Source organism: Carassius carassius, chromosome 44 (genome assembly GCF_963082965.1).
Source record: "Carassius carassius chromosome 44, fCarCar2.1, whole genome shotgun sequence".
Classification (NCBI taxonomy): domain Eukaryota; kingdom Metazoa; phylum Chordata; class Actinopteri; order Cypriniformes; family Cyprinidae; genus Carassius; species Carassius carassius.
Window position 1 is genome coordinate 10,261,315 of NC_081798.1, and position 22,421 is coordinate 10,283,735.

At 36.7% G+C, this 22,421-nt stretch overlaps 1 protein-coding gene and 1 pseudogene across 1 annotated transcript; one reads left to right on the plus strand and one right to left on the minus strand.

Annotated features, from left to right (window-relative positions):
* Window positions 1-274: 274 nt before the first annotated feature.
* cfap92 (cilia and flagella associated protein 92 (putative)) lies at window positions 275-9,356 on the plus strand. Its single transcript, XM_059537347.1, has 15 exons — window positions 275-519; window positions 646-907; window positions 1,079-1,284; window positions 1,732-1,951; window positions 2,908-3,066; window positions 4,296-4,534; window positions 4,616-5,424; window positions 5,532-5,726; window positions 6,008-6,278; window positions 6,353-6,481; window positions 6,627-6,731; window positions 7,210-7,363; window positions 8,327-8,523; window positions 8,761-8,924; window positions 9,164-9,356. The coding sequence occupies exons 2-15, from the start codon at window positions 661-663 to the stop codon at window positions 9,354-9,356; spliced, it is 3,288 nt and encodes a 1,095-aa protein (XP_059393330.1). The 5' UTR covers window positions 275-519; window positions 646-660.
* Window positions 8,601-22,141, minus strand: LOC132126139 (complex I assembly factor ACAD9, mitochondrial-like; annotated as a pseudogene).
* Window positions 22,142-22,421: the final 280 nt, after the last annotated feature.

Here is a 22,421-nt window from a genome sequence, read left to right on the forward strand (position 1 = left end):
GTGAAGAGTGACAAATAAAACTGTAAAATATGCAAAATGTAACCCATATTCCAATGTAACATATGAGGTAATTAACCAACAGTGAGAAAATGTGCATTTTTACTGTATTTTATTTGTTTTTTTAACTTTCGAAGATGCCCTTTTAGTTCAAAGTTTTACTTGCCCTAAAGTTTTTTTTCCTGGTAGCATGGGAATTGTTCTATACGTTGCAGCAATAGCCTAATCTTCTCCTTTCAGCCGTGCAGTAAGTAAAAGCTTTGAAGTGCCGGCGGAGTCGAATGTCGATCGTTCACTGTGTAACTGTTGTTGACTGTAGTTACAGTTCCATGTGCCGCTTGTCATTTCCTATTCACCAGCGCGCGCGCTTCATTATGTTCGCGCAGCTCATGGTTGTCAAGGCGACGCAAAGCATTCCATATAACAAAAGCAAACGTTACAAAGTTTTCCAATGCACATGCGATCAATTAAAACATAAAAGTAGCGCTGAGGAGAAAGGCTGGAAATCTGCTTTCAGTTTTGGTAAGTTTTCTTATGACTTTTATAAAATGTTTTACAATTTTTTTTTGGATGTTATTATTTTTGTATTGTGCTATCTGAAACTATCACATATACTATTTTGTAATAGTCCTATATCTCCTTATCCAGCATTTCTAGCTGACAATGGAACGTACTGAATTAGCATCACCTGACATAGAGAGAATTTATGAAGACGAGAAGGTTCTAAAAGAATTGTCTTCAAACTCCACACAACTCACAGACCGTGAATCTGATGCTGACAAAAGTAAAGATCCATATATGGAGATGCCAGAATCCAGTCCTGAGGATGAACAAACCATAACAACATTTTCAGCAGACTCCAGCTACATTGTGACCTGTAGAGTCAGCATTGCATTAGCTATCTTGAAAGGTATGGCGGTGGAATTGTTTCAGTGCACAGTGTTTCATATCTATATATGCAATCTGATGTTGTATTTTAAATATTCTTTCTTGACACCTGCATAAGAAATAAACTCGCATTATTTTGCCTAAACTATCGTATACATTTTTTTAACATTATTCTTTATATTCTTTAATCAAGCAGAGCATGAGGGGCATATCACCAATTCTGAGAAAAGAAAAAAAGAGACAAAGAAAGACACATCGAGTGAGGTAGTGGAGGCCCCCAGAGCCGAGGGCTATTATTGCATTGAGTACAACATGCTGCCTGATGACCCTGAACCAACCAGAGTGGATCTAGTGATGTTCGGCTTGGCGGCTAAACTCTACATGGCGAATGAGACTAAGGTAAACTATTGGAATTAATTAGGGGTTTATTATATAAGCAAGAGCTTGTAAATAATCAATTATTTATAGGCTATGTAGAATAATACCACTATTTTGACCTGATAAACAAACAGTTCTTGGTGTTGTTAGTATATGTTAATCAATTATGCATAAGGGTTTGCTCCACTGACCCAAAGAAAGCTGGTTTAGAGTTTCAGTTAATGGCCTCTTTGGACTTCTATTGTGCACCTTGCTGTTTAGGGGCGAACACCTTTTGTCTACCAAATGTTTTCACTTTATGGGTTAGTGTCAACTGAATGTGTTCTTGCTGAATAAAAACTTTTTTTAAAATAAACAAATAAAATCATACTTAACCCAAACTTTTAACAATAGTCTAATTCTATTGTATTTTAAAATAAAATACAGCTCTATATAATAATGAAATCATGTGCTATATGTTCTGACAAGGTGCTAAAGCCTTGGCGAGAAGGAAACAAGGTGTGGGTGAGTTGGTCCCATACTTTAGAACTCAATGTCACCAAAGAGCTCCTGATTAAACTGGCCTCTCATAAGATCACTGGGAGAGTATGGGACAGCAAAGACAAGGTGTCTTTCAAAGCCAGGAATGACAGACCCAAAGCCTTCAAACTGCCACAGGAGAGGACTGGAGATGATCCAGAACAAATGGGTATGATCTGCCCCTGTTTTATTGATTGTGCTTCCTATTAAGATTTCCTTCATTGTAATGTTGGTATCTTACAGCAAGATCAAGAGTTTAGACACCACAAAGTGTGTCTAGGATAGAGGGAAAATGAAATAATATTTATCTTATCCAATTACTTAAGAAAGAGGGCTAATCATAGTGTGTTGTTGCTGATTTAAAGACAGTCATCTATATCACAACAGGCAGGAAAATGAGTGTGAAGGCAATTGTGAGATGGTGAGATCTGGCACTCAAATCCTCACTTCTGTTGCAGTGCTGTGAGAATGGAGAATATTATACTCAAGAAGCACAGAGAACAATGCAAACATGCTGCATTTTTAGTCATCATTCTTTAATAAAAAAATTCCTCAAGGATTTAAAATCACCAAAGCTCTCACTAAATGTCTTTGAAGGTGGCATCAGGAAGATGGTTTGTGAGATGAGAGCTGTCTATGAGAAGGAGAACGTAAACATAAGTACTATGAAAAACCACAAAGATCTAGTATCATCAGACTATAGGAAGGATTTGGAGCTACACTGTGCCACAGGTACATGATGCTGATGTTTATACTATATGCTAATAAAAGATTTATGAAGGCGATTATTATGTTTTACAACAACATGGATAGGTTTGATTGTGTATGTGCTCAATACCAAAGTACTCTTATAATGAACAAAATACATAATTTTTTTTAAAACCAACAGCTGTCCTCTACTGTTGAAACACTTAACCATTTGTTAGTAAAGTTCAGATACATGTGTGAAAATCTTACTGACCCGAAACTGTTGAATGGTAGTGTAAATCTGCTATTTAAGGATTGATAAATTAATATTGACTTGATACATCTATATACACTTGATGAAAGTCTCATCACAATTTTATCATTATGACTCTTGGAGTAGCAAATCAATGGGCATCTTATTTGTCTATTTCAATTTAGCTCCTAGTAAGAGTGGTTTAACGATAGAAAAGAGCCAAACGTCATCCACTAAGAAGACACTGTTGCAGAAACCCACCCAGGATACTGCAGAACTCACCGAGGTCAAACAGGAAAAGGAGGCCGCCTCACTGGAACTGAGTTTCGCTCCTCTCCTTGCAGGTAATTTCTTCCTAGCAACCTCGTGGTAGCTTTTGGAGCATAAAAGTATTTTCTGAGTTTTATGCTCCCAAAACCCCTATTAGCAGCCAACAGATGTTGTATTCACTCACTCTTATGGCTCTTACACAGGTTTCCTGTAAGTGAATGTTGTGTTTATATAATACATCATGAACATGACTTTAGCGAGGCAACTTGCCATTTAGGGCTGTGTTCCTTATTCCTGAGCGCTGTGGGGTGGATTTGAGTAAGGGGCTTCCCTGCAGGGTCCCTGCTACTTAGCTTCTAATTGGCTGTGGAATGGCACCAACCAAAGCCAACTGACAGCTTCTTTAGCTTTTGATGTTTCTCATCCAGACCCCCAGCAGGAGCTCCTGGTGAAAGCCTTGGCTTGGAAAATATTTTAGCCTCGTTCCCATAAAGCCGAGCCAGAGAAATCACATGTATTTTTGCTTTCATTGCAGGGTTGGACGGAGAATGGAGGCTATTACCAATCTTGTTATTATTTTGCCAAATTATGATCCATTAAGGACAGAAATCTCATATTCTCTTCATTATTATGATGGCTATGTGGAAAGACATCGGAGTGATGGATACTCCCATAGTTAGATTATGACATATATACTTTGTTTTGAAGAGTTTTGCTTACTTTCATTCAGATGAGCAGCATTAAATTGATCAAAATACAGTAAATAAATGTATAATGTTACAAAAGATTTCTATTTCAAATAAACATTGCACTTTTTTCACATAATGTGACACTGAAGGAGGAAAAATTCAGATTTGCCATCACAGGAATAAATTACATTTAAAAATACACAGAAATATATAAATTACATTTAAATTGCAATAATTATTGAATGAATACCTTTATTATCATTGTCCAACTCTACAATGAAATTCTAGTCTTATTCTGAAAAGTGTATGCACACACGCACATACAAAATATAAAAATTAGATTATAAAAATTTTAAACTAATTGTACAGATTATGTATGTAAACTTAATTATACACGTAAAGAGTGCAAAATATTCCATATGTGCAGAGAAAGGCAAGTGCAAATATGAACAAGTGTGTACCATTCATGACATAAATATATTCAAAATAAGAGAAAGAGAAAGAATTCTAAGGATTTGCTGTATCTTTGATTAAATAAATGCAGCCATGGTGAGCATATGAGACTTTGGTAAGAAACATCTTACCAGTCCCAAACTTTTGAAAGGTAGTGTAAGAATATATTTTTAAAACATCAGCTACGTGGCTGGCATGTTCTGTCTCTATGTTAGGGAGTATGATGCTCTCTGACTGCCTGGGATTCTGTTCCGGAGAAGTACAAGAGGGATTCTGGAATATAACTCTTGATCAGCCACTTTTATCTGAGCAGCTAAAAGCTGAACTCAATCCACTAGTCATCACAGTTTTATCAGCTTCTTCTCTGCCATCATCCCCAGTTCCGTTCCATGTACTTAAGGTATGAGATTTCAGAAATGATTCCTTTTATTATTCAACAAGAACATATGACACATTATTAAACACATTCATCTTTCAATAGGCAAAATGTCATCCTGTCTACTGTCAGTACAAGTTTTGCAACAAGCCTGTTTACAGAACCAAAGGCCATGATCACAATGCTAATATCTTCTTCAAGGATGTGAATGTGATTTTTACTAGTCTGCTGAGCCCTGGAAAGCTGCGTGAGTTTCTTAATGGTCCACCCATGAAGATCGAAGTCCATGATCGGGATAGAAAAAAGGAAAAACCCTGCAGTACACCAGCTATATTTGGGACTGACCCCAAAGATGCCAAAGATGATTTATGGGTCACGCGTAATGCATTAAAGGCAGATACTGAACTTCATGATCCATACGGCACCGCAAAACTGGATCTCTCAGAACTTCTTCGAGGATGCAAATATTTAAAGCTTAAATTGCCCATAAAGAGTTCTTCTGATGTTCCCTCAGATATTGCAATACCAATGGGTCATTATCTTGAAGCTGACACCCAACTGAAAGTCCAGGTGGAGATAGCACATACCCTTCATCATGAAGACGGCAACAGTGATAGAGATTGTCCTTTTGGTCGTGTCATTTATGTCTTCAAGTATAACAATGCACCTGTCTTAGCCAAACTGACATCAGAAATTCTGCAGATCAATGCAGATGCCTTCCAACTAAAGCATAATCCAGAGGAAACAATTCAAAGGCTCCTGTCTGGTCATAAAATAAGAACCAAAGACAGTGAGAACAAAAGGCTGAATGTTCTCACTGGATTTCATATGATGGATAAGGCTCTACACCTTTTTGTTCTGGAAGGATTCAAGGATCAAGCGGTCAAAAGACTGTGGACTACAGTGCCTATAAAGTAAGAAAGTCATCATTTAAAACACTCCCACATGTGCACAACATTTACCAATATGCAGCAAAGCAAAAATTCCTGAAGATCATACCGACTGATCTGATCCGTTCCAGGTTGGATGGTGATGAGGAGGAACAGCTGACTGCGCTGTATAACTCAGACTTGAGTTTCTCAGAGCGCCTGTATGACATGCTTGACGTGGGTTTGAGTCCCATTTGCCTTGTAAAGCCACTTGAGACCATTTTGATGGAGCCTCTGGTGTTTATCAGAAATACAGTTCCTCATGCCTGTCTTGAAGCCTTGAAATGGTAAAATTGCAATTACACTCAAAGAGCACTCCTTTTTGCCTTATAATTTCTAGCATGGACCTTTTTTCTTGGTTTTCTCATGACAGCACATTGATTGGATTAGGATAGTATTAATGTTTGACTACAACTTAAAAATGGTAACAAGTACCAGGTGTAATTGGATGGATTATTCTTCACAAACAACTATTCTGTGTGGTATTTGCTAAACCTAGAGGAACTAAAATTCTGAAACACTGAGATATTCTTCCAGAAAGTTTACATTTTTCCTATTAACTTTTTAGTATAAGCCACATCTGCAAAGCCAAGAAGCTTCAAGAAGTAGTGCACCACGACCTGTTCCCATCAGCCAACATGATTCTAAGCTTAAGCAAGGAGTTTGGATCAGATCTTGGGAGAGGAGAGCTATGGTTGGTAACAGAGACCCAGCTATCTCAGGATATACCTGATTGTCATAACATCAGAAAGAGAACTCGGAAACCTCTAGACAACTTCAACAGAGAATACTTCCAAAGGAAATGGAATGAGGGTAATAACATGAAGGACTTTATCCAGGTAATTAATGACTCATATGTTTAACAAAGTGGGGAAATTGAGTGAACAACTAAATGAATGCTTTTTTTTTTCAGGCAAATATTGAAGACATCCACAGGGCAAGTAACAATTTACAAAAGTCAAAGCCTAATGTGTTTTTGGATAATATTATTGAAGGTCAAACAACGAATTCCCCTGCTCTACTCTACAGAGAATTTCCTAAGGTTGGAATAATTTTATTTACTTTCAAAGTTTGAAAACTATGAAAAAAGACGCCTGTGATGTGCTTAGGCAGGATCCTGGGTCTTTTTGAGATTATATTACCACGTCAAACTTAAAGTAAAATGTGACTATTTATTGTCTTTCTAGGACTCCACTTGCATTCGCTTCTCTTACCCAGGTTTTAAGAGCAGTATTGAATCTAACCAGCACCCGAATAAGCCAGACGATGCTCGGATAGAGGAGCTGAGAAAGGTGCTGTTGAGGTCATGCTATAACGCCGTTACCCCCATCTGTGTCATGTTTCTCTCTCAGTGCAATGTCAACTTTATGTACATTCCGAAGAGCTTATGCAAGAAGATAGTTTTACCGATGTTTACCTACCTTGCCCACTTCTTTACAGATCCCCAGAGCTTAAGACAGTATTTAGTTGCAGGTTTGGTGACAGGGCTAATGCTGATTGACTCATGGGACACAACGTTATCTAGAAGCATGTGCTTGCCTGAAATTGATTTATCAGCCTTTCAGACCCTGTAACTTATTGTTCCCTGCTGAACATGAGCATAGCACCCAAAAATGTGAACCTTACAGATGACAGATTGATGTTATCATTAACAATTTTCTCCTATTTGAGCAACTGAACATGTATAATTATGTTTTTCCAAAAGCATTAATTTATTGTAACCAGCTCTTTTAAACACAGGTTTAATTATTATTATTTTATTTTTTACAGCCTTGGAGAGAAAACATTGTACATGGAAACAAATTGAAGCCTACGCTTTCCAGATTCAGGCTGCCGTGGATCCACAGACATCAGGATTTTGAACTGTACTCCAAGCCCCTATTAGATTTTGGAGCAGAACTCCCCCTGAGCATTCTTTTACCTGGTAATATTTTCTTAAAGGGGTCATGAACTGCCTTTGTTTTTTATTTTGTACTGTTCTCTAAGGTCCACTTATGTTATCAGGATTTTTACATCAAAAAACATCATAATTTAGAAATAAAAGGCTATTTCTGTCCTGTTTTGACCCCCTCATCGAAACACTCCATTGGATTAGGCGGAATGTAGACTCAAGTAAAAGCACACTGCTATGATTGGTTAATAGTTGTGTATGTTTGACACCCTACATCCTTTACAGATGAACGCTGCTGTGATTTAGGTTACATATGCATACTCAGTACAGCTCAGACGATCTGTAATAACAGGTGAAGCTACAATGATCACGCAACGAAAACATTTACTCACGCTTGTGTAGTGTGATATTACCATCAATAGTCAGCACAGCATCCTCTTGTAGTTTCAGTCTTTCTGAAAATCCTGCATTGAATTGTGCATGGTTTGTAAACAAACCTGCAGTGAACAAAAGACCACACGGTCTGGAACTTCATTAAAATTTAAGTTCTTCTAATAAACTTTATCGTTTGGTTTCTGCTTAGATCCGTGTTTGCTACTTTTGGTCATTTACCTACTACATATGCAAATTGGTGGGCGGGGCTAAAAAGGCTTTGCTTGAGATTAACAAATCATACATTATTATTATTATTATATTGTTACATATATATACACAAAATGGTGATTTAGGTGGTAATATTTACATTTAGTCATTTTGAAGATGGTTTTATCCAAAGCGACTTACAAATGAGGACAATGCAATGCATTCAAATAAAAAACAATCAATCTAGCAACATAAAGAACACTGCAACAGTAATACGGTCTATTATAATATCAATTCTGAAGTCCTCTAATGTCATTTTCAGTACAGTTGATAACTAAGAAAGAAAGAAAGTGCCAGATTTGTTTGTATGAAACAAGACTCAACTGGACTCATTTTACCTTGTATTTTGTTTAGGAGAGGCTCTACATGAAGTACATGCTCAGTACAACGGGTGGCAGAGGAAGATGTCGCTCGATGAGACCTCTACAGGAAGTGGAAGAATTCCTGAATTCAGATGTCACATGAGGAGAGCTGGTCTGGATAAACTACAAGACATACTGAAGGACAAGCCCATGAAATATTCTCTGAAGAGGCCAGGAATGGCTTTAAAAGTAATAAAAAGCTAAACTATTTCCTAAAACGATATTATTGCAGAACATAAAAATATGCAGGAAAGTCAAACATCATTTTTTTTTTATTATATAAGATTTATTGTTAGATGAACATTTTTAGATATCACATTTACAGACCATTATGTCTCCTATCAGACAGATTTCCACCAAACATACTTTTCTTTAAAACGTTTAGGCTTGCTATTCTAGATCTAATCCCTGTTTTTTCCCTCTCAGCCCATTCCCGTTATTTCTGTGGTCCAGCCTTCTGAAAAGCCTGGCTCAGCAGAGAGGGAGGCCAATATTCCATTTGCTCCTGGACCCTTTCAGAACCACAGCCTGAGCTGGGACAAAAACACAATTCCTAGATACTCATCCCAGTACAGCAAATTCCACTTCAGGTTAGACATAATCCTAGTTTTTTTTTGTACCGTTTTAATAATTAATAACAGGCTAAATTACTGCACACCAACTTGTAAATAAGTGTGAACCATTCACACTACTAATATAAATTCTCGAAAAAAAAACACCAAGTATATCCTGGAAGCACTTCTTGGGTGCAGAAATGAGAAAATAAATAAAAAATTACTCAAATTTTAAAACTGCTCTGTCAGTAAAAATCTTTTTTTTTTTTTAACAGAGATTACTGGAGGCCACATTCCTTTCTGCACAAGCGAAGTGTTTTACCGCTCACAGATGAAGAGAAAAACAAACACTCCTGTCGGAAACCTGCTGAAGCCCCAAAGACACCCATGACAACTGCCCACTTCAAACACAGCAGAAACATCACGGAGATGAGAACCAACAAAGACATCACCTTACATGTGCATTAAAGGTATTGCTTCATAATCACTCGGATTTTATTTCATTCAACCAATATTAAGAATCACTTAGGTAGCACTAGATATAAAATACTGATATAAAAAGAACTAAAATTTTGGAAAGTGAGGCTCAATCCAGACTGCATATTGTGAGAAACAGAAGTATTTGATAGTAATTGTATAATCGCAGCAGTTCCTCTCATTTTTGCTGGGTTAAACGGAGACACAGGGTTGTGGGAAACCTTTCTGACAACGAGAGCCATCTCATCAGAAGGTTCTGTCCAGAGGATGTGAGCAGACATACGCCCTCTTAGCTAAGACCTCCTGGGCGATCTTCTTTATGTTGGCATCATTGTTCTCCGGGGAATCTGGAGAGAACACAAACCCCAATCCGTTCAATGAACGCTCTGATCTAATGCATTGCATTGACTGGAGTTATTAGGCGGACGGTAATTGGAACAGTATGAAGAGTGCAGTGTTAGCGACTGACTGACTTATGGTTTGTAAGGCATTGGAGGAAATTCTACAACATATGCAAGCGCTTTGTCTTGCTATGCAATAAAACGAGAAGGGCTGGTATTAATTATACTGTGCGTTTTACTCACTTTTTTGAAGCTGAGTCAACAAGAAGTTGTTCTTGAAATGAGCATCCTTGCAGAAAGTGTTGGTGAGCAGCACCTGAAACCCAGCAGAGATTTAACAAGGCTGTTTACATTAAGGATTTCAAAATTAACGTGCAAGCAAATTTCCTTTATTATGAGGTTTTGGTTGGCAAAATTATTTTACACTCTTTGACCTAAGAGCCATTCAAAAAAAGTAGAAAAGAAATGGGGAATTATAAAATGTACTGTATGTTTAGAAGCATGCGAAACCTTCTATTGCTTTGTCGGATTAAGCCAATATGCAAGCAAGCAGCACAGTCACAGCATGACAAGTCATTAAATTGTTTCCGTCAATTGTTTCTCTCATGCAAAATCAAAACAGCTCTGCTGCTATGAATTAAAATGCCTCCCGGGAGCAATGCACTTCTGAGAAGAAATGCATTATTTGTCACGCTGCAACATCCACAATCCTTTCAAGTTTAGTCCTCTAAACAGGTCAAGTAAATAAGCGGTTTCTTTTTTCTGTCCTAATCTGTACTTGTTCAACACTGCATGCTTCATTTAAATGCTTTGACTGAACACTGAACAAAAAGACTGAAGTCTTGAGGCATGTCTCAAAACTAAGAATCGCTTTACAGGTCGAGGTAACGTGCTCCTTTAAAATGGCTTGTTTTGAAACTGAGTGTGACCTTAGGGTGGAAGGTTTAAGTGGCTGTTACCTCATGGTCATGGTTTCGCAGGCCGATGCTGATGGAGCGACTGGTGCGGGACAGGACGGCTGTCATGGCGTAGAGGTTAATTAATACATCTGCAACTTTCTTCAACACAAGCTGCTCCTCGACAATTGTCTGAAACAGATAAAGTTACAGATAAAACTGCAGAAGTGAAAGTGAAGGGTTTTTGACTAAATGCTTTATATAAAGAATCAATAAAATTCATTCAAAAAATGTAATAAAGTTTAGATTTTTTGTTTGCATTCTATGGACACTACCATTCAAAAGTTTGAATTTTCAGCTTCAGTCTATAATAATGCTTCAGAAATCATTCCAATATGCTGATTTAGTGCTGCTCAGCTGCACTGCTTAATAATTTTGTGGAAATTGTGGTGTTTTTTCAGGATTCTTTGATGAATAGAAAGCTCAATGGAACTGTATTTATTTTAAATAGATTTTTTGTAACATTATAAAATGTCTTTACTGTCACTTCTGATCAACATGAAACACCCTTGCTGAATAAAAGTATTGATTTCTTAAAATAAAAAAAATAAAAAATCTTACTAACCCTAAACTTTTGAGCAACACTGGAGCATATACTTAACTGAATGCACATTTCTCATGAACTTAAAAAGTTTTTTTTTGATTAAAACTTTAATGATAGGAATTGGCATCGTAGATTAATATATATATAAATCTTTATTTATTTCAGTTTAGATTTGTTTAAAATATTTTGGTCCCAACATAATTCTGTTGGTTTCATTTGTGTTATTTTATCGTTTTGATGATATGAAACTATTTTAAAAACTGTACTGATAATCATGTAAGCACAGATTTGTCTGTATCTAGAATTAAACCCTCTATCTCTATATTATATTTCAAGATGTTTCACTTGATCTAGGTCACTCAAAGTAGGAAAATCAAGGCAGTCCTGACAGTAACACACATAAAAAAAGACAAACACATCCTGTGCCTGCCTCTCTACAGTTTGCATTTTACACAGCATGTAGGCAAAACCACTGAAGAAGTGGGATTTATTCCTTTAACCGTTTCCTATAAGATGAGAATGAATGAAGATGAAACAGCGCGCTGCAACAGGAAAAACAGTGGTTGGATATCTGAAGCACTTCCAGGCTGCTCTCTTGTGACTGCAGTCTGATTACAATAGCACGGCCACACAGACGTCCATTCAGAAAAGAGAGAGTGGGGCCAGCTGTGTCACATATGAACATTACCTCAACCCAACAGGAAAGAAGGGACCAGAGACGAGGTCCCAGCAGCGCTAACAGCCCACGCTAATCACCTTGTGCATTACAAGAAAAAACACGCCTGTTTCTGAATGTTAAACCAATGGTCATTTTCCATTTTCTAGCAGCATCTGAGGAATGTGCACAAACTCGGATTAAAAACTGATGGTGAGGAAAATGAGATTGATGGGAATGGTGACAATGTGGCGCAGCTTACTATAAATATCTGTTTCTATGTATAAAGAAAGAGATTTGCTTTGGCAAGACATTATCTGTCATACAGCAAAAAAAAATAAAAAAATAATAATATATATAATTATTATTTCATTAAACAAGAAAACAGCTTTAAAAAGTTTCTAAATAATACAATAAATAATAAATCAAACAGTTTTACCTTTCCATATTGGTACAGTAATCTTTCCACAGTGGAGCCGAAGTGTGCAGCGTTCTGCTCAAACAATTTGGCGCTCTCCTGTGGGAGAAAGATGACATCATCACTCCTCTGAAAACTCGCTGGGCTCAATTACTCGACCACACGGGTTTAAAGGAGAGATCAGAAGGAAGGATTCCGCCTGATGAAATGTGACTGGCAGGAGAACTAGGCGAGATCAGATGTGAGGGTGACAGGACTTTTACTGGACAACCCTGCACTGCTGTTATTACCATGACGTACAATCAGTTTATGACCACTGGTGTCATTTTACTCTATAATATGACAGTTTACGACTATATAGAGCACAAGCAGCACTGTTTCTGTACCGTCAGACTGGGGTGCACAACGCCATCTTTGCCAGTCAGTCCAAAGTCCACCGTCCTCACCACTGAGTCTTTCAATTTCTTTCCCAGAATCTCAAACACCACCCCCACATTACCCTTCTTCATCTCCCTGTGAGAAGACAATGTCATATGTCAAATCATGCAGTTGTGTTACTTTTAAATATAAACTATCAATGACATACTTTATTTTTCCTGTTAGTATTTTCTGACATACTTTATTTTTCCTGTAAGTATTTTGCCAGCATACTGCATTCCAGTAAGTGCGATGTACATCCTCAAAATCTCATTAGTGCCCTAAAAGCAGGAAAGAAAAATAAAGCACATTATATAATACATTCAGTTGTTTTTGCATGTTTATTCTGGAGCCTTACATTTATGACAACATGCCCCCTGGTGGTAAAAAGAAAAGTATATATGGTCCCCATGATTTTGCTAAGTAAGACATGTTCCTGGATCAACATTATTGTCCAAAACATAGACCTAACCCTACCCATAATTTATCCTTAAAATCAGAGAGTGGTTGTAAGGCTAAAACTGACAACTGTAAACTTGTCCCTCAATTCTGATTGGTTGCTTGAAATGTTTCAGGATCAACGAATATATATATGTATGTGTGTGTGTGTGTGTGTGTGTGTGTGTGTGTGTGTGTGTGACCCTGGACCACAAAACCAGTCTTAAGTGTCAATTTTTTTAAATTGAGATTTATACATCACGTGAATGTGGAATAAATAAGCTTTTGTTTGATGTGAGGTTTGTTATGATCAGACAATATTTGGCTGAGATGAAAATCTGGAATCTGAGGGTGCAAGAAAATCAAAATACTGAGAAAATTACCTTTAAAGGGTTAGTTCATTGAAAAATCATAATTATGTTATTAATAACTCACCCTCATGTCGTTCCAAACCTGTGAGACCTCCATTTATCTTTGGAACACAGTTTAAGATATTTTAGATTTAGTCCGAGAGCTCTCAGTCCCTCCATTAAAGCTGTGTGAACGGTATACTGTCCATGTCCAGAAAGGTAAGAAAAACATCTTCAAAGTAGTCCATGTGACATCAGAGGGTCAGTTAGAATTTTTTGAAGCATCGAAAATACATTTTGGTCCAAAAATACCAAAAACTACGACTTTATTCAGCATTGTCTTCTCTTCCGTGTCTGTTGTGTGAGAGAGTTCAAAACAAAGCAGTCTGGATATCCGGTTCGCGAACGAATCATTCGATGTAACTGGATCTTTTTAAACCAGTTCCCCAAATCGAACTAAATCGTTTTAAACGGTTTGCATCTCCAATACGCATTAATCCACAAATGACTTAAGCTGTTAATTTTTTTAATGTGGCTGACACTCCCTCCGAGTTAAAACAAACCAGTATCCCGGAGTAATTCATGTACTCAAACAGTACACTGACTGAACTGCTGTGAACAGAGAACTGAAGATGAACACCGAGCCGACCCAGATAATGAACAAAAGATTGACTCTTCTCGAGTCAAGAACCGTTTCTGTCAGACGCGTCCAATTCGAGAACCGAGGAGCTTATGATACTGCACATGTGTGATTCAGTGTGAAGCAAACCGACACACAGAGCGTCTGAACCGAACTGATTCTTTTGGTGATTGATTCTGAACTGATTCTGTGCTAATGTTGTGAGCCCAGGTAAACCGAAGGCTTGCAATCATCTGCAATGACGTCATTACGTCGAGCGCAAAAGAACCGGTGAACCGTTTTCTTCAACCGGTTTATTAAATCGAACTGTCCGAAAGAACTACTGGTGATCCGGAAACCAATGAGTCAATCTTTTGTTCGTTATCTGGCTCAGCTCGGTGTTCATCTTCAGTTCTCTCTTCACAGCAGTTCAGTCAGTGTACTGTTTGAGTGCATGCATTACTCCGGGATATTGGTTTGTTTGAACTCAGAGGAAGTGTCAGCCACATTAAAAAAGTTAACAGCTTAAGTCATTTGTGGATTAATGCGTATTAGAGATGCGAACCGTTTAAAACGATTCAGGTCGATTTGGTGAACTGGTTCAAAAAGATCCGGTTACATCGAATGATTTGTTCGCGACCCGGATATGATAAACTGCTTTGTTTTTAACTATCTCACAACAGACATGGAAGAGAAGACAATGCCGAATAAAGTCTTAGTTTTTGGTATTTTTGGACCAAAATGTATTTTCGATGCTTCAAAAAATTCTAACTGACCCTCTGATGTCACATGGACTATTTGGAATTTGTTCAAATGAAGTTCTTAGCAATGCATATTACTAATCAAAAAATGTAAGATATTTACGGTAGGAAATTTACAAAATATCGTAATGGAACATGATCTTTACTCAATATCCTAATGATTTTTGGAATAAAAGAAAAATATACACATATATATATATATATATTATTTTATATGAAATTAAGTATATTATTGTTCAAAAACTAAATCTCATTTTTATTCTCTAAGGATGCATAAAACTGATCAAAAATTAATGTGACAATATTTATATTTCAAATAAAAGCTTCCTATTCAAAGAATCCTCAAAAGTGAAACCGTTTGCATAATTATATTAAGATACACAACTGTTTTCAACTTTGATAAGAAATGTTGAGCAGCAAATAATAATATCAGAAAAATTAGACACTGAAATTTAAATGTATTTTTTTTTTTTTTATAAATGGAAAATAGTAATTTAACATGTAAAATATTTCAGTAGCCCTTCACCGCAGAACACAAGATCCAGGGGGCGTGGTTGGATCCACGTTTAGGGGGTGGAGACTGGTAGGGTTAGTGGTGGAGATGGGTGGGTTTAGGTATATGTAAGGTGGGAGGAGTTGGAGCTGGATCCAGCCATGTTCCCTGGATCTCGTGTCCTGCAGTGAGGACCATCTCAAATATTTTACAATATTATATTTTTATTTTTTAGTCTTGGTGAGCATAAGAGACTTTTTGCTAATTTGACTAAAAAATGTAATCCTGTTCCTCTGTACCTCAAATATCTGGAGGATGCGGCAATCCCTGAGGTAGCGCTCGTAGGGGTAGTTCTTGGTGAAGCCCATCCCTCCTAAAACCTGCAGGGCTTCACTCACACAGATCCAGCTGCCCTCAGAGCTGAAGACCTGTATAACCACCACTGAGGGTCAATGCTCCAACATGTTGTTTTTCATTTATAATAAGTTCAAGTGATAATGATTTCCGGTTACTTTACCTTGACCATAGCAGCCTCAAGAGAACAGTCTGGGACTCCTGGTCGGTCCATCATTCCAGCAGTGAGATAAGCCATGCTCTCCATCACAAACGCATTCAGGGTCATGGTAGCAAACTTATCCTGTTCCAAAGAAAAATAAAATCACAGGTTAACTTAGCAAATAGTAACAACAGAATCATTCAATATGATTAAACATAACACGTAACATACCTGAATCATTCCAAACTCAGAAAGGCTCCTGCTGAATTGTTTTCTTGTGCATGCATATTCTGATGTCATCTCTGGAATGACGTGGCATGTGATTTAATTTAAATTTAAGAGATGTATAGATTCCATTTACAAGGATGTGAGTAATAATGGTGAATTTTTAATGAATCGTTCTCTCACCGATCAGCCTCTTGATCATCCCTGCTCCTGCACTGCCCATGCTGAAGCGCCCATTATTCAGAATGTTCATGGCGACCTAAAGATGATGCGTACATCACGTGTCAATGCAACATCATGTTGTCACTGTGTTAAAAATGTGCAGTGAAGGGAGTTTGCATCACCTTAAAACCACCACCAACTTCACCAATGACATTCTCAATTGGCACCTTGGTGTCTTCAAAGGTGATCTCACAGGCTATTGAAAGGAAGTACAAATATTCAATAAATTGATTTATATAACATCTTTTACATAAAAAAACAACAAAAAAAAACAACTACTTAATTTCGAACAATAAATACAGTTATATATACAGTACAGACCAAAAGTTTGGACACACCTTCTCATTCAAAGAGTTTTCTTTATTTTCATGACTATGAAAATTGTAGATTCACACTGAAGGCATCAAAACTATGAATTAACACATGTGGAATTATATATGGAATTATATACATAACAAAGAAGTGTGAAACAACTGAAAATATGTCATATTCTAGGTTCTTCAAAGTAGCCACCTTTTGCTTTGATTACTGCTTTGCACACTCTTGGCATTCTCTTGATGAGCTTCAAGAGGTAGTCACCTGAAATGGTCTTCCAACAGTCTTGAAGGAGTTCCCCGAGAGATGCTTAGCACTTGTTGGCCATTTTGCCTTCGGTCTGTACTGTATGTATGTATATATATATATATATATATATATATATATATATTTTTTTTTTTATTTTTTTTTTAAGAAGTAATGCCTATTTGTTACATCTTTAAAATAAATGCCAATTGGTTATATACAGTATATACTAACTTTCAATAGTTTGAGATTGATAAGATTTAACGTGTTTTTTTAAAACAACTTCACAATTTGAAATAACTTTTCTATTTTAATATATTTCAAAATGTCATTTATTATTCCTATCATGTTAATGTCCTTTGATCCTATAGAAATCATTCTAATAGGTAGATTTGGTGCTTAAGAAATATTTCTTTTTCATTAAAAATGTTGAAAACTGTTTTAAGATTTTTGTGGAAACCGTGATTTCAGGATACTTTGATGAACAAAAGTTCAATAGAATAGCATTTATTTGAAAAATAAATCTTTTGGAACATTATAAAAGTCTAATAAAAAAAATTCATTTTAACTGTGGCTTACAGTAAATGTCCGTGTTTTTCTCCAGCTTTGAGATGGAAATTCAATCACAAATACATTTCAACATTAGCTTCAAACACAAAAGCAGATGAAGGTTTAAACTTACTGTTTGAGCCTCTGATGCCCAGTTTGTCTTCAGGCTTGCCACTGGTGATGCCACCGAACGCCCTCTCTACAATGAAAGCTGTGATCTTATCTTTCTTTTGTCCATCTTTGTCAACGACTTCAGTTCTGGCAAACACAGTCATGATGTCTGCCCAGCCACCATTGGAGATCCAAAACTTGAGAGCAAACATAAAAATGTAATCAAAATCATCCAATAAAAAGACTTCACTATGCCAAACACAATGACCTGATTGAAGCAGTCACCTTTGTGCCATTGAGCAAGAAGTGCTTGCCATCTTCTGTCAGCATGGCGCGTGTCTGTATAGATGCAGCATCACTGCCACTAACACGAGAGAAGATGTGTCATTTAAAAATAATAACCAAAGCTGATTTGAAAATGCAATGGCTTTTAATCTTAGGTTATATGTCGTACCTTCCAGGTTCAGTGAGGCAGAAAGCTGCAATATGCTCTCCTGTTGCTAGTTTGGGGAGGTACTTTGCTTTCTGAGCGTCATTTCCAGCTATCAGTATACCTTGAAATGCAGAGATTGTTATGGAAATTATCAATTAACATAGAACTTAAAGGAATAGCAAATGAAAATTAGCTCAAATGTGCTCATCTGCAGGCTATCCATGATGTTTACAAGTTTGTTTCTTCCTCAGAATGGATTTGAAGAAATTTAGCATTACATCACTTGCTCACCAATGGATCCTCTGCAGTGAATGGGTGCCGTCAGAACAAGAGTCCAAACAGCTGATAAAAACATTACAGTAATCCACATGACTCCAGTCTATCAATTGTGAAGTGAAAATCTGCATAATGCAATATTTTTCCTTAAGATAATTTATTTCACCTATAATAAGTTCTCTGGTCTTATCTGAATCAGTAGAACACAGATCAAGTATTTTTTACCAGCAAAATGGTCTAAAATAGTTTAAAAACATATGTCAGTGGATTTCGGTATGAAGGATAACAATGTATGGGCTTTTTCACTGAACTATTATAGATTATTTTGGACAGAAGTGACGAATTGAAGTTTAATGCCTTAATAATGCATTTGTTTCTTACAAACACACAGCTTTTCACTTCACAAGACGTTAACTGACGGACTGCAGTTGTGTTGATTACTGGATTACTGCGTGGTTTTTATCAGTTGTTTGGACTCTCATTCTGATGGCACCCATTCACTGTAGAGAAACCACTGGGATAAAAATTTTCGATGGTGAGTACACTTTCAGCATTTTTTTCACTTTTACGCACAATGCAACACAGACAGTCATTTGCTTACCTTCAGACCAATGGCTTTATGTGCTGCCAGTGTGACCGCAATAGCCCCATCTAAAGACGTGATCTCTCCTAACCTGGCATACATGGTGTTTGAGAGGCCCAGACCGCCTGGAGAGAACAGGCAAATAAGAAGATGCAAATCTCTGATGGTATATTAGAATATTATATATATATATATATATATATATATTAATGTATGAAGTCAGAGGTCAGTCCCACCATATTCTTCAGGTATCTGGATCCCAAACAGCCCCAGTTCCTTCAGCCCATTTAAAGTCTCAGGAGGAATTACAGCATCATGGTCAATCTTCGTGGAATCAACTATGGTGATATTTGCACAAGTACAGAAAAAAAGATATTTCTCAGTCATTTGAACGAATAACATAAGAAAATGCAAAAGCTGATATCAGTTAATAAGAATTTATATATATATATATATATATATGTGTGTGTGTGTGTGTGTGTAAATGGCATATTCCCTTGCTACAAGCTTTAATTATAAATTGTGAATTAACTACGTTTAAAGCCCTAAAATGACCTTGTTGACATACTTTTTAGTGAAAAATGCAAACACAAGTATATTTTACAAGATGAACACAAGCCAGTATAATACATGACATAATATATGAAGACCTCACAATAATTAAAACAAAAATAATAATAATTAATGCATGTTTTTTTTGTACCCACCATCTTCATTGAAAAACTTTACAGGCTGAACAAGTTGGTTTATTTCCTCTAATTCTTCATTACTGATTTCTGGGTAGGGAAAGACTTCAGCCTAAATGATGTATAAAGATGTATAAATATATATATAATTACATTTTAATGTACAGTAACAATGCATTACTGATTATTTAAAGGGGGCATAACACACACAGTTTCACCCAATCTCAAGTTAATCTTGAGTACCTATCGAGCAATACTGAATCCTTCATATCTCCAAAGAGTCTTTAGTTTTATCATATATATAAAAGAATATACAGCTTTACGATTCTTTCCGGAAAAAGCCGAGCACCTGGAGGCGCGCCTTGGGCGGAGCTAAAGAGTGACGAGCACTTCAGCGCCGAATGCCAAAACAGACTTCTGATCACTGAACTATAATAGAGAACAGATCAGTGCTTTTGATGCCGTTTCACTTACTGTCTGCAGTTCTGAATCGTGACCGGGATCTTTATAGCAGGGACATCTCCATCTATCAGTTTCAAACCATGTGCAAATCCAGCATCGAACTGGGCCTTGTTTATAAAACGTTCGGCAACAACTCGCTTGTGAAACTCTATTGCTGCCCCGGAAAAACAAACTCTATCCACCGTTTACATTCCGCTGGGAAATAAGATTTTTGGCACAGAAATACTCGGTCATACGTCCTAATTGTTTTTATTTATATATATATATATATATATATATATATATATATATATATATATATATATATATATATATATATATATATATATATATATATATATATATATATATATATATATCTATATCACACAGGCATCAAGGGCTATTTGACCAAGAAGGAGAGTGATGGGGTGCTGCACCAGATGACCTGGGGGGTATTCCAGAAAGCAGGTTATGTGACATACCCGGGTATGTTTAAGAGTAAGTAAGCGGATAACCTCAACTTTCGGTTCCAAAAACGGAGGTAACTTTCAGGGTATGTTAGTTGTCATAGCAACTCACACTCTGAACTTAACCTGCTCTGGAGCAGGTTATGTTCCAGGGTTAGTTCACTTCAGCGAGCCTTCAGTGGGCGTGACAGATAGCACACAACATTATATAATATTACAATATGTAATATAGCCTATTATATACATATATATATATATATATTTTTTTTTTTGATATGTTAATGAGGGAGCGCTAATATAAGTAATAAATAAGGTAATATATTCTAATATGATTATTTTATTGGCATTTATAAGAGCTATCTGTATAAATTATAAAACACTATGACAAGGTAATGTTTAACTTATATATATTAATTTATTTTAACTTATTACATGTTATATGGAGCGGCATTTTCTATAATGTCTAAATTCTAAATCAAAATACATTTCTGATATGACTTAATATATAATTGGCATAAAACAAACATATATAAATCACATTCTCAAGGATTAAAGATTAAATGGAAAAAAATTACAATTATTGTACAGCCATCAGTTAGGTGGCGATATGCACTAAGCAGGTAAATAACTAATGAACAAAAGAAGAAGAAAGAAACAGCTTGGCACGCTTTTTCTAAGTGTCCGTTTCTATAGTGACTCTTTGATTCGTCGCTCTGTTGAGAATGTCTTGAGTCTTTACCAGGAACATACGCTGAGTTGAATGAACTTACTCCCAGATGCGTTTTTGGAACGACATACCTCGAGTAAGCAAGGTTTGGGGTTAATCAACCGAGAGTTCAGGTTTTAGTTCAAGGTAAGTTAACCCTGCTTTCTGGAATACACCCCTGGCCTCCACAGTCACCGGACCTGAACCCAATCGAGATGGTTTAGGGGTGAGCTGGACCGCAGACAGAAGGCAAAAGGGCCAACAAGTGCTAAGCATCTCTCGGGGAACTCCTTCAAGACTGTTGGAAGACCATTTCAGGTGACTACCTCTTGAAGCTCATCAAGAGAATGCCAAGAGTGTGCAAAGCAGTAATCAAAGCAAAAGATGGCTACTTTGAAGAACCTAGAATATGACATATTTTCAGTTGTTTCACACTTTTTTGTTATGTATATAATTCCATATATAATTCCACATGTGTTAATTCATAGTTTTGATCAGTGTGAATCTACAATTTTCATAGTCATGAAAATTAAGAAAACTCTTTGAATGAGAAGGTGTGTCCAAACTTTTGGTCTGTACTGTATATATATATATAAATATATATTTTTTACTTTGTCCATGTTTAGCATGCGAATCCAACTTTTTAACCGTGTAAACAATTCTGAATGCTTGAAACAGCATTGACCCCCCCCCCCGCCCCAACCAAAAAGAAAACCATCCACTGTAATAACCATACATATTATTAACGTTATCGTCGCTATTATTAAGACGCTTTGACCTTGCTCAAATGGTGTCATCTTTTAATAGCTATGTCAGATATGTACACAATAAACAACAATTTATTCTGCAGTTTGTTGACATTAACGTTACCTTGTTTACTTTGCCCAGGAACAGATCTTTGGCATATGTCAAACTCCTCGCACTGGATCTAATGGATCGTCGCGACTGAAAGTGATGCAGAAAAGCTCCTCGTGCAGCAAACAAATTTCTCCGATCGATCTTGACATAACAATAAGTCTGTTCAGGTTGATCTTCAACGTAGATACTCACATCAATCACCCTGCAACTGACTAAAACACCTTTCACCCATTTTCGTCTCAAGTTGATGACGACATGAGTCCGTTTGGCGGCAGTTCATTTGATGCCCTGCAGATGTCAGTGTTTAGCTGCAACACACAAATTATATATTTCGATGCTGAGTAAAAATATCTTGATCGTCAATTCTCTCTGGTCTCTGATTTCATCACAGTACTTGCTCGGGTTTAGGTGAATTCCTGGGTCCAGATATTACTGAAATAACAGTAA